Source organism: Mastomys coucha, unplaced genomic scaffold, assembly GCF_008632895.1.
Source record: "Mastomys coucha isolate ucsf_1 unplaced genomic scaffold, UCSF_Mcou_1 pScaffold22, whole genome shotgun sequence".
Taxonomy (NCBI): domain Eukaryota; kingdom Metazoa; phylum Chordata; class Mammalia; order Rodentia; family Muridae; genus Mastomys; species Mastomys coucha.
Window position 1 is genome coordinate 23868784 of NW_022196905.1, and position 13449 is coordinate 23882232.

Sequence of the window (13449 nt, forward strand, 5' to 3'; positions counted from 1 at the left end):
GAGGTCATAAATAGCCATCCCCCAGTAAGTGAATTAGTTCTCCTCTAGCTGTTCCCAGGTGTATTTATTACAAGCACACTTATTGCTTATGGTACTTGATGCAAACCGGGTTAGCTGCTCTGTCTAGACAATACTCTGGGCTGCATATTTTATATTTGAGTCTGCATTCCACATGGGCTTTTAGTGACAGTCTTCTTGCCTGTACCGCACTCACCCACACCTCGTTATGCTTCCCTTCCTCTGGTCCAGCTTTGTGTGCAAAACAGCCTGGCTGTTCCAAGGGAGAAGGGGACACCAGTCAGCAAATAAGTATATGCTGTCCACAGGCAGATACAAACTACTGTCCTGTCCTTCCCACCTCTGAGAAAAAGGGGCATTGTTCCTATCCCAGGACATTCTCTCCTGGTGCTGACTAGTTATTAGACATGCCTAAATCAAGAACCATGGGGGCAACAGGAGAAATGAGACACTAACATCCCAGGTGCTCCCTAGGAAACTAGGACCTGTGCTGGTGCAAGGCTCATATTCAGGCTGGGTGCCAAGGTTTCAAATTTGCAGGCTAGAAGACTGTCACTAGGCCGGGCAGTGGTGGCTCACGCCTTTAATCCCAGCACTTGGGAGGCAGAGGCAGGTGGATTTCTGAGTTCGAGGCCAGCCTGGTCTACAGAGTGAGTTCCAGGACAGAGAAATCCTGTCTTGAAAAAAACAAAAACAAAACAAAACAAAAAAAAAAAGACTGTCACTAAAAGCCCATGTGGAATGCAGACTCAAATATAAAATGCACAGCCCAGAGTACTATCTAGACAGAGCAGCTAACATGGTTTGCATCAAGTACCTACTTATAATGGCTGCTGGCACCCCCCACCCCAATGAGAAGACTGTTCTCAAGCAGGTAGGGAGGAGAGGAGGTAGGACACAGAATGACAGCAGACAGGCTGGCCATGATAACTTAGTTTATGGGTCAAGCCGATGCAATGCAAAGTTGGTTGTTCTTTTTTTCATTTCCTTTTTTTTTTAAACCAAAATAAATAAATCAGGTCTGTCCCCGTGGAGATCAAAAGAGGGAGAAAGGACAGCTGGCTCCTTGGGACACCTTGCCCTTATCCACTCATCTGTTTTTGACCTGCCTTGGCACAGCAAAGGAAAGAACTCATCAACAGCCTCCGTGTGTTCAAGGGAACAACAGAGAAAGTTAAGTGGCTGGGGGCAGGAGAGAAGAGTCAGCAGGACAAAGAGGCAGCCAGTGCCTGGGCTTTGGGACCCAAGGGAGCTCCTGGACCTTACTCAGAGCCAATTACTCCAGGCATGGTAGCTAGGGCAAATTTCCCCCACACAGCCTGAAACCCAAGAAGGGTAGCAGAGCTAGACCTAATATCACTGCTAAAGCCTGTCCAAATAGCCCATGCCATTCTCTAACTCACTCAACATCTAGATGACACCCAAAACCTGCCAGCTATAGTTCCTCCATGAGCTCTCAGCTTGGCCCTAGCAAGATGAAACTATTCCTAGTCTTGGATCTGCGGCTTGATGGGTGACGAGGACTGAGTGCTAGTACCCTGGGATGCCACGTGGGTTTCTGTTCCTACCCTGGAGGATTACACAGGGAGCATGGGTGGGGCCAGAGCTGCCTTCTCTAGGATGTCCTGAGAGGGCTCCCTTTCCTCATCCTGCTCGTTAGGGTCTCCATGAAAGGTGTGCAGCCTGAGAGAAGAAGCACAGGCTGGGCAGTATGTGGCTGGGGAGCAGCTGAGCACTGGAGTGGACAACTTAATTCCTATGAGAACAGGGGTGGTGTGTGGCACAGCGAAGGGATGTGTGGACAGTGCTGAGGCACTATTCTTTAGTTGAGAAGCAAAGAGCATCTGGACATGGGAGCCATGGCCTTTTCAACTCCAGGAGCATCTAAGAGAATTTCTTGAAGGCGTCCAGGTCAAAGGCTGTGTCCAGAAAGCGCTGCAGCTCTGTCAGGTGAGTTTTCTTGTTGCCAGTGGCTGGAGCGGCTGCTGGGTCTCGGCCAGCATACCTGAGAGAAAGAGAGAGGGGGAGTGACAAGGATAAAGTCAGAGGTGGCTCCTGCCTGTATTTCTCTAGCTTGCTTCCAGGTCTTATAGGCCTCCCATCAGGGACTTGGATCTTACCAGACAGGCTTAGCACGGTCAATGGTGGTCCGAAGTCTTGGCTTGACATAGTCATAGTAGCCTTGGTTCTTGTGCTCTTCCTGGCACCAGGCCAGCTCAGCATTGGGATACTTCTGTGCCTCTTTCAGCAGGAGGTCAAAGGGGAATGGCGATAGCTGGAGAAAGCAGGGTGAGATCAGCCAACAGAGACTCAGAGGACGGGTAGGGCTAAGCAAAGGGAGGCTGGGATTCCAGAAGGAGAAGCTTTGCAGATGCTCAGATGGGAAAGGTTAGGAACCTCAGGAAATGATGTTCTGCACAGGTGGGGCATGGCAGCTAGCTGCTATGCCACACACTCTCACCTGCTCAATCCTTGTAATAGCCACCTCCTCTTCCATGTTCCTGGCTTTGCGCTCTCTGGTGAGGTCATAGTACACCTTGCCAGTGCAGAAGAGAAGTCTTTTGACTTTGTGTGGGTCCTGAGCTGCAGGTCCATCTTCTGGGATCACACGCTGGAAGTGGGTTCCTATAAGAAAGTTTCCATATTGGGCTGGTTCTTTCTCCAGGCCTATTCCACAAGCGGTTATGGATGAACTGAGGCTGTCACACAGGGCCTGGGATCTACGGTTTCTGAGGGTTAGAGATGCTTCTCCCTTACAAGCGTCTCATGCCTGTGCCATTTGCTCAGACTAAGAATGATGCAAAATCAGGCCTGGGGATATACACCTTTAACCCTAGTACTCAGGAGGCAGACACAGGTAGACGTCTGAGAGTTTGAGGCTAGCCTGGTTTACATAGCAATTTCCAGGCCAGCTAGGGCTACACAGAGATAACAGCACAAAACAGTTTAAGAAAAAAAAAAAAAAGCTGTACAGCTATAACAGGAACAACCTGAGCATAGCAGGTTACTTTTAAAAAGCCCGCCTATTTTATACTTAAAGACAGGAGCCCTGGCTTCTCTTCCATGAGACCCAGGTTCAATTCCTAGAATCTACATGGCAGTTCACAACTGTCTTAACTCCAAGGGTGTTAGGAGTTAAGTTACAGGTGATCTGATGCCCTTAAACACACATACATGCAGGCAAAATACCAATGCACAAAAAAGAAAAAGAAACTAAACAAACAAACCCCCAACCCCCAAATTCAACAGAGGGCTGAAGAATTGGCTGAGTGGTTAAGAACACTTGTTGCTCTTACAGAGGACATGATCTGACTCCCAGCACACACATGGCAGCTCCCATTTGGATATTCTTCTGATCTCCTCAGGCACCAGGAATCCACATGGTACACATACATATGTACATCCAGGCAAAACATCTATGTATTATGTATACAGCATTCTGCCTGTATGCATGCCTGCAGGCCAGAAAAGGGCATCAGATCCCATTACAGATGGTTGTGAGCCACCATGTGGTTGCTGGGATTTGAACTCAGGACCTTTGGAAGAGTAATCAGTGCTCTTCTTACCTGCTGAGCCATCTCACTAGCCCTGAAAGACTCTGTCTTAAACCAATTACCTAATGGCTACTTATACAAACATCTTATAAGTTTACAAATAAAAAAAGTTAATACACTCAAGAGGACATAGCCAAACAATTGTTGTACGAACTAGTGCTCACAAAACAGAAGAGACTGATGAGACTGTTTTCACGATTAAACACTCAACTTGAAATGACAGAGGGTATAGATGGAAATGCATGGCAGAGATTACATCCAAAGACTGGAAACTGTTCTTCTAAGGTCAAGGAGAAAGCTAGCATGCCCACCCTAACTACTTCTATTCTATACACTATGTGGTCCTAAACAGAAAATATAAGTGGCATCAAATGCAAAACGGAGTGAGGGTGGGTGAGATGTTTCAGCGGGCAGAGTACCTGCCATGCAAACCTTGCCTGGGTTCAGTCCCTGGAACCCACATAAAATTGTAAGACCCAACTCCTGAAAGTCGTCTCACTTCTACACATACTCCCCCCTCACCACAAATAAATAAAAAATCCAAATGATAACATTGTAGAAGAGAGTATTACTCACTAAAATTCACACAGCAACTCAAGGAACAATGAATAACCAAATTAAAATAAAATTCAGAAGAAACAGTTTCTGCTTTCAAAATGTACTATAAAAGCTACAGTAAACAGTGTGGCACAGAATAGAGCACAGGAATAAGCCATCACAGACATAATCAGGTAACTTTCACCACAGGGCTCAAGGCCATTCCATGGTAAAGAACAGTCTTGACTAATGGTGCTGGAAGACTGGAAATCCACATGCAAAAGAATGTCAGGATCTTAAAGGATTTGTTGTATACCCATGTTCAAACCGGTTCAAAACGGTGTTACTCACAGGAGCTAAAACCCAACGCAGCAGATCTATAAACAGATTGTCTTTTGGATATGATCAAATGTGGATACTGTTCCACATTAACAAGACAGAAAATGGTGGCACACACTGTATCACATGTGAATTCTGTGGGCATTATACCAACTGAAACAAGTCAGTTATAAAAAGACTGTATAGACTGAGCTCTCCTATTTTTTTTTTTTTTTGTTTTGTTTTTTTGAGACAGAGTTTCTCTGTGTAGCCCTGGCTATCCTGGAACTCACTCTGTAGACCAGGCTGGCCTCAAACTCAGAAATCCACCTGCCTCTGCCTCCCAAGTTCTGGGATTAAAGGCGTGTGCCACCACTGCCTGGCAGCTCTCCTATTATTTAGATCCAAAATCTGAAAACTTTCTGAATACCAACATTATATCCCAAGTGGACTATTCACCTGCTGTATGACAGGCTTCAATCAAAGCATAGGTACACTGGAGATACAGAGTGACTCTTACTGCATGTATACAAGCTACACATAAAATGCGTGCAGTCTGCATTTAGACTTGAGACTATACATGTATTCTAAAATCAAGATTAATCCCAAATCCAAAACATCTCTGGTCCTAAGCATTTTGGAGAAGGGTTGTTCCTGCACTTTGATTCTAGTAGAACGTGGTTGCCAGAGCGAGAGCAGGAAGGGCAGGAAGGTGCGGTGTAGGAGTACTTACTGGGTACAGAGTCTCAGTTCTACCTGATGGAAGTTCTAGAGATAGATGGTGAGATGGCTGTACAGCAGTAAGAATGTTCTCTAGTGACACTCAACACTTAAAAACAGTTGACAGTAGATTCCACATTATGTAAATTTTACCACACACAAAAAAACAGAAAATAATAAACAAGAGGTTCACTATATAAGGCTCTAGGGGCCTGGTGGTTGAGAGGAAACAGTCTTTCTGGCCTCATGAGCCCAGGAGCATTTGAGTGGCTACACACTGTATTAATTAGCACCTGCTTGTTACTTTCCACGTAGAAATCTCAAGCCACAGCCTCCTATCTCAGCAGTGCAGCTGGCACGCTCCCTCCCTCCCCCATATCTTTTCCTCTTTGCAAAGAATTTACTAAGGCTTATATTCCTGAGTTGTGGTGAGCTCTTCTACACACCTATTTGTGATCCTAGACTAACTGTGCTGTCTTTTTTTTTTTTTTTTTTTGAGACAAGGTCTCACCATGTAACTCTGGCTGGCTTGGAACTTGTTCTGTAGAGTAGGTTGGCTCTGAACTCTGAGATGGGCTTGCCTCTGCTTCCAGGAGAGTGCTGAGAGCAAAGGCATGAGAGTAAAAGCACCAAGCCCTGCTATTTTAATGCAGTTCCAGAGGAATTTACAGTCAGAGGTCTTTATATCATAACTAAAAATCTAGAAACAGCCAAAGGAGATTGGTAAGTACAAGCCCCCAAACCCTACAGAACAGCACAGAACTCCCAGCACTAGCACCCTCCCAGGAAAGACCTATGCACCCACACCTACCCGGCAGCATCTCATCAAAGCTAGTTCTCGCCTCAGGATGGCGCAGGAGAGATTTGGGAGTGAAGACGATTAACTGAAAGACAAAATATGCTCACAGTAGACTATATCTTACAGATTTTAGAATGATGGTCTGAGATAAAGGACATCTAAGCAGTGACCTCTGGTAGACAGCCAGGACATCCTGTCTTCCAGATCTCAATGGGAGACTCACTCACAAAATACAGGAAGAAAAAGACACTAATTTCTCTGCTCTTCACATCCTCTGGTGGCTGTTTACCTCCAGGGCCATCTTCCTGGCCTGTAGACTCTCCTAGGTCTCAGAGATAACATACCTTCAGCTGGTCTACAGCTGACACAAGGCTTATCACCAGGGCTGTTCTGACTTGCAGTCCTAAAGTTAGCCTTGCATGCCCCGCTTGCAGTAACCCAGGGCAGCAGCTCTCCCTGTATCCTTATACCAGGTACCTTCTTTCTGATTATTTTGCTCACTTGCACAACATAACATAACATCTATTCATGCTTTAACACCCAGCTCAAGAGCTACTTTCTGGGGCTCCTGGAATTCCTTGGTCCCTGCTGGGAGCCCTTTTCTTCTCTTTTCCAGTCCTCAGCATACCTACATGATGACCCATCTTATTTCTCAATATACCAGGACTATAGTTGTCTTCTTTGCGGGACTGGAGACTGTATCTTGTCTGACTCTCTTACATGCCGAGCCCACCAGCACATGAGGACTCAGTTGGGAGTGAGAATGTTTAGTTCCCTGGCATTCACAGCAATAGGACCTGGCTTCTGAGACCACATCTCATCCGCATTCCCCTTTAGGTATCACTTAAGCAACCTAAAGCAAAAGGCACCAGGGTAGGCCTTCCCGTGTTAACACAGGAAGGCTGGCACCCTGGTCATTCTGGAGACCCCAGCACTGACCGGCTTCCGGAAGGGCAACAAGATCTGTCGTCGCAGCACATGGAAGAAGTTGCCAGGGGTGGAACAGTTGACAACAATCCAGTTACAGTCGTAGAGCTGATTGATGTCAAAGTTTTCTTCCTGCAGGTCCTATGTATGGAAGGAAATGGCCAGAGGCCAACAGCAGTTGTGAGCATTATGCCTGGGACAAGGGGCAACATGAGGCAGAGGGGTCTCAGGGTGTCTCACAGGACACTCAAGGACTCACTGAAGACAGTGAGGAACAGGTTCCACAGCTTCCCTGAGTCTGAGTCCCATTTAATCCTGGGCAGCTCGTGAAGGCTACTGTTAAGCAGTGGATGCATGAGATATAGTAGACAAGCGTGCTGGTCTAGCCAAGTCTACCTTTCCTTAGAAACTGACTTCTAGAAGTCCTGAGTTCTTTTAAAACTGCCTTAAAGCAATGGTAACATCACCTAAGAGTTCAGGCTGAGGTTTGTTGGCTTTCTGCAACAGCAGGAAAGAAATGAAGTAGCCTATTTCAGTGAGATCATAAGGCACAGGGCCACACTGGTCCACCCGGTCTAATTCCTAAGGCAGAGAAGAGTGAGCTGAGAGATCTGACCCCTCGGGATATCCAAATGGAATTTTTTCCCAGATGCCCAGGCAGCTGAGTACCAGGGTCCGCTCTACTCACAGGTAGGACATCTGGGTCATCATTGCACATCTGCAGAAACCGCTCTGGGCGGGCAGAGGAATGCTCGGGACCCTGAAACCAGACACACAAGTCACCTCTCAAGTTTTTACATGCTGACATCTGCTATACTCCCGGTTTCATTTCCTTGATGGCAGAACTCATTTGATTCCTCCCCCTCCCACTAGCAAAGCAAAGGGCAGCAGGGATGAGGGAACTGAGTACTTGAAAGACAGTATCAGCACCATCTGTTGTTTGCCCAGAGATGGCCAAGCAGGGTGCATGCAGATGGGCCACTCTTGCCTTCCAAAGTGTTAGCTAGTCTTTCCATGTAAAAATAGGTGGGAACAGAACCCTCTGGTCTTGTTAGGGGTGGGGTCCTGAACAGGCTGTTCCTAGGTCTTGAGTGTTGTAGACAAGGGAAGTTCTTACCATGCCTTCCATGCCGTGAGGTAACAGGAGCACAATGCCATTCTGCCGCACCCACTTTGCCTGTCCTGGGCAGATGAACTGGTCAATGATGCACTGTGCCATGTTGTTGAAGTCACCAAACTGGGCCTCCCAGAGAACCAGAGCATTAGGGCTAGCCATGGCAAAACCCAGCTCAAAGCCTACAATGGACAGAAAGGAAGAAAGACATGTTCAGGACCACCATGCAAGGAATGCAGAAGATTGAGGTGGGGTTGGGGTTGGCCTTACCCAGGACACCATACTCAGACAGTGAGCTGTTGCAAACGGTGTAAGGGGCCTGATTTGGCCAAAGGTGGTTCATGGGGATGCAGGTTCTTTTGTCAACATTCTGATCATGGAGTACATGGTGGCGATGGCTAAGGTAGAATGACAAGATTATATAAATAAGCAAGAGTACAGGCATCTGAGCCAACCATTTGAGCCTTGAAACACTAACAGACCCATTGTGACAATCTGGCTTTTTGCCAGATACTGCAAGGCAGAGTCTTCCCAGCATCCTCAACAAAACAGGAAAGGTGAGGCGGCCTAGACATTGAGAATACAGTCCCTCCTGGAAATGATTCTCCCCATCCCTGGAGTACAGATTCCAAAGCCCTTCCCTTCCTTTTCAAACTGAAGGATAAACATTTTTGTTTACCTGAAGGTACCCCGTTCCACATCCTGGCCACTCAGCCGGACATGGATGCCTTCCTTCAGGAGTGACCCAAATGCCATGTACTCTGCCAGGGCCCAGTCCACAGTCCGGTTTGTCACGAGCTCTCTGCGAGTCTTCAAGATCCTGCTTAGCCCTACAGAAGAGAGCATTCCCAGCACTGCAGGCCAAGCTGCTGTGGGAAACTTAACTTCTTGTGCTCCAATGACACAAGCACAGCCTTTGCCACTCAGTGTTAGGAGAGCAAAGTGGTGCCCTCTTAGTTGCTTCACTGCTTCTTTCTACATGATAGAACTGTAGTGGGAGCTGATTCTATCAACATACCCAAGGACTATGGACAGGAGAGTTTCTAAAGGGCATGGCTAGGGACACTGTCTTCAAGAGGTGTTGGTCTAGGTGCAGGCTTGGTTACCTCCATGGATAGTAAAGTTCTCCACAGGTACAGAGCTGGCCACCTTCCCAATGTGAGTCAAGACATCTTCCTCCAGGCCAGTAGAGGGGCAGGTCATGCTCCTGGGCTGCCCATCCAGGGTGAAAAAGCCTAGGGGAACAAACATAAGCCATCTTCTTTGGAAGGGACATCTACAGAGCAGACCAGAGCAACAACTCTGCCTTTCTAGAAACTTCACCACAGTATCACATGGATTTGGGCAAGTAAAAGGTAGGAGACAATACAGTCTGGATGGCCTTCTCGGGGACTACAGAGGCTCTGCTGAAATAGAACATTCACTACGTGTTATAGGTACACGAGAGGGGAGGGAGAACCTTCACAAGGAGTCTGTCTACTGTGGTAGCCCCTTACTTACCAGGCCAGGGGGAGTCCAGCCAGTGCTTGATGTGCAAGATCTTCTCATCTTTGGATCTGGTAAATGCTTCCTCACAGATCTTATCGTACTTGGAGATTTCCTCCTGGAAGAGTAGGTACATGTAGCTAACTGAGTATGGCATACTCATGTTGTGCAAGCCTACTGCACCTTGGCCTGCTAGTCCCTCCACACTTTTGCACACCCAACTACATCTATTTATTAAGACTTGCCAGTCTCCAACACACAAAGCCTTTTTAACATGTAAAAGAAGCCTGTAAATTCTGCTCCTCATTCCCTCTATAACCTGACTAGAGATTCTGAGTCCTGAACATTTTTTCATAAGAATAGGCTTTATGTATTTTTAGAAGACTGGGCTTTAGAGCTGTACCATCAGCAGCTGTCCAATCTGCGCCTGGGTACCATCCCACGTGTCTAGAAGTGCTGCTCATACCGTCTGCATGTGACAGAATGCTCTATGCAGATCATACAGGATCTTTATTAAGTTGGATTGACTCTTGTTCATACATCTCTCAACCCAAAAGTGTCAACAGAGGGAACCTACTGGGTAGACCCCTCATCTCTAGAATACCTTTCCCCACCTCTACTAGCTCTACCTTCTTTAACAGGCATTTTCATGTCCCAGGTCCTCACTGAAGTTAAGATGCCGTAGTTGTCAAGACTTCACACATGTTTCTACTTGGGTCCTCATGCTAAGACTGGCCTGCAATAGTCTCTGGCTTGCCACACACCTCAGCCTGCCAGGACACACCTCATACTCGGGCTGGTTGACGACTCCCTGGGACACCAGCAGCTCCGCATACTTCTGCAGCACAGGCTTCTGCTTGCGGATCTGCTTGTACATGAGTGGCTGTGTAAACATGGGCTCATCCATTTCATTGTGGCCATTTCGTCGATAACACACCTAGTCAGAGTAGCAAGAGAGGGCCGTGAGAGACTGACTGGTGTGTGGAAAAGAGCCTCATTGTTTGTGTGGTTAGCTGACATTTCATCTGTGTGACACAAGGCCGTCACTACTCTGCCTTAACTTACTTCCACTACAGCTAAGACTTATTTTTCTCTTTTACACGGTGGATTTGCTCTATCAAGTGAAACATAATGAGAACGACTTGAGAATACAAATTCTTGATTTGTAAAGCAGTCTTAGATAGGATCAGATGTGCTACATAGCCCTCACTGAGGAGTATTCAGAGGAGAGCCTGGCTCTGAACACTCTGGTACCAGAAGGATCCTACCTTAAGTATGACATTATAAAGCACCATGTGACTAAACAAGAGTGAGAGGACAGGTCAGAGACTCACTTGGGCACACTTACCAGATCAACAACAACATCCTTGTGGAAGGTGTTTCTCCACTCAGCTGCCACCTTGCATACATACATGACAGCTTCAGGGTCGTCTGAGTTGACATGGAAAATGGGGGCATTCACCACTCGGGCCACATCAGTGGGGTAGGGAGAGGAGCGGGCCATCCGAGGGTCTGTGGTGAAGCCAATCTGTAATTATGGAACATAAGGTCTGGCAACAGGGTATGGAGGTGGTAAACACTGGTGGGCACAGCCTATACTTCCTGCTGATGTACTGTGAGTATGTGCCCTAAGTGGCATCTTTGCTTAACTTTTGCTTGTTTTCCCCTACTCTGATAACAAAATTCATGTATATTTAACAAAGGGAATTTGGAAGAGAGACTAGGTTGTAGTATGAACATTTCTATGTTTTCCTTTCCAGATGATTTTTTTCTGAAGGCATATTTATGTAAATACACGTAAGTATACACTTAAGTTTAGGATCTTGCTTCACTAATGAGCAACTCTTCCTTCCTCTGCTATGGGAGAGTAGGGGAGTGGTAGCATGCCCTCCTAGTGTGTACAAAGCCCTGGGTTTGATCCCCAGTACTGAACAGATAAGAAAAGGTGTTAGCACACCTATGCACTTTAGAGAACTATCTCCCTTCTCACCCCATCTGCTCTGTGTGTAGTGGTACAAGTGCATGGCTTGTTCTCATGTGAGGATATGCAAGCACACATCAACGTCAGGTGTGTTCTCTCACTGAACCTGTAACTCACTAATTTGTCGGGGCTGGCTACCTAGATACTTCCGCCTTTGCCTTCCCAATGCTGAATTCAGGTCCTCACACTTGTATGTCAGCATGCTACCAAATGAACTATCTCCCTAGTTCCTGACTACAACTACCTTTCTAAATTGTTCTTTGAAACAGGGTCTCATTATGTAATTCTGGCCGGCCTGAAACATTATGTAGATCTAGCTAGCTTCAAACTCAAGAGATCTGCCTGTCCCTGCCTCCCTGCTGGGATTAAAGGTGTGTGCCACCGTACTCAGCTAAGTACAGTTGAAAATCCATGGATATTTGTGAAAACAGAAAACTCGGAAATTGCCCAGCATCCATGAGGCAGAGAAGATCTTTATACATTTTAGGCCAGGTCTACCATATGAGTACTAGGCTAGCCTCCAGAGAGCTAAAAAACAAATAAACATAAAAAAGCCACTTCATAAAAAACTAATCCAAACAAAAGTTTAAATGGAACTATTCTGTAAGTCAGTAATTCCACTCATGAGTGTATTAGCCAAAAGATCTGAAGGGAAGATCCTGCAGAGTATCTGTATACCCATGTTCATAGCAGCATAATTGACAGCAGGTAAATGTAGAGGCTACTCAATTGTACACCAATCAATAACTGTACAAAATTTGGTATATTCCTAATAGGATGTTATTCAAACTTAGGATAAGACAGAGAGTACAATGGTGGTTACCAGGAGCAGGGGAGAGAACAGAGAACAGGCACTGATTGTTTGATTTTTGTTTGTTTGATATTTATTTTGTGTGTGTGTGTGTGTGTCTGTCTGTCTGTCTGTCTGTCTGTCTGTTAGTACCTGATACATGTATGTGGGTCCCCACAGAAACTAAAAGAAGGAGTTGAAGCCGGACAATTATGAGCCGCCCAACACAGGTGCTAGAAACTCAACCGAGGTCCTCTGAAAAGGCAGCAAGGACTCTTAGCCACTAAGCCTCTCTCTAGCCCCGGACCATGGTTGTTTGTGGGTGTGGAGTGTCTGTTAACTGAGATGAATGAAACACACCATGGAAGTATTCAATACAAGTGAACAGTTCATTAGAAATGGTTAAGATAGTAAGCTTGTTATAGATTTCTACTACAATATTAAAAAGGGACAAAGTTCACTAGCGGAGATTTTTATTTATATTAAGATTCTTCTTTGTCCTTGGTATTTTTTTTTTAACCTACTAATTCTATCATTTCCCTCACGTGAGCTTCTTAGTCCCTCTTTCTCAATGATGTTCTTTTTTGGAAAATGGTAATACCACAGCTGTGTGTGGTGGCACATGTCTTTAACCCCAGTACTAGGGGGCAGAGGCAGCTGTATCTTCATGAGTTCTATGCCAATCTGGTCTACAGAATGAGTTCTTGGCCAGCCTGGGCTACACGGTGAGACTGTGCTTAAAAAAAATAAAAGAGGGCTGGAGAGATGGCTCAGCAGTTAAGAGCATTGACGGTTCTCCTGAAGGTCCTAAGTTCAAGTCCCAGCAATCACATGGTGGCTCACAACCATCTGTAGTGAGATCTGACACCCTCTTCCTCTTCTGATGTGTCTGAAGACAACTACAGTGTACTTAGATATAATAAGTAAATCTTTAAAAAAAAAAAAGAAAAAACAATCGAAAGAAAGAAAAAATGCTAATGCTAATTTCACCCCCACTGTAAGGGTAACAATCCCAGGGATTAAGTTAATGCATGTAAGGTGCTGAATTTGATACATGGCTGATCACACCAGTCGATGACCACTTTGCCACGTTGTGTTATCCCTTTGTCACTCATTAGTCCCCCCTACAACCTCACAATGCATCTGCACTGCAGCTTTCTTTGTAGATGCATGCATGTGTGCACTGGTATGTATACATGTGCATGT

At 46.0% G+C, this 13449-nt stretch overlaps 1 protein-coding gene across 7 annotated transcripts in view; it reads right to left on the minus strand.

Moving 5' to 3' along the window:
- Nucleotides 1–936: 936 nt before the first annotated feature.
- The window catches only part of Ogdh (oxoglutarate dehydrogenase), a 68045-nt gene continuing 55532 nt past the window's right edge, over nt 937–13449 (minus strand). For all 7 annotated transcript variants that reach the window (XM_031339647.1, XM_031339649.1, XM_031339644.1 and 4 more), the window contains 13 exons: nt 10821–11000; nt 10257–10409; nt 9488–9590; nt 9094–9222; nt 8667–8817; nt 8258–8385; nt 7991–8169; nt 7562–7633; nt 6886–7014; nt 5959–6031; nt 2480–2643; nt 2139–2293; nt 937–2023 (listed from right to left, as the gene is read on the minus strand). In XM_031339647.1, coding sequence (XP_031195507.1) covers nt 1903–2023; nt 2139–2293; nt 2480–2643; nt 5959–6031; nt 6886–7014; nt 7562–7633; nt 7991–8169; nt 8258–8385; nt 8667–8817; nt 9094–9222; nt 9488–9590; nt 10257–10409; nt 10821–11000 — 1737 coding nt within the window. In that variant the 3' untranslated portion in view covers nt 937–1902. The remainder of the gene's footprint in view (nt 2024–2138; nt 2294–2479; nt 2644–5958; nt 6032–6885; nt 7015–7561; nt 7634–7990; nt 8170–8257; nt 8386–8666; nt 8818–9093; nt 9223–9487; nt 9591–10256; nt 10410–10820; nt 11001–13449) is intronic.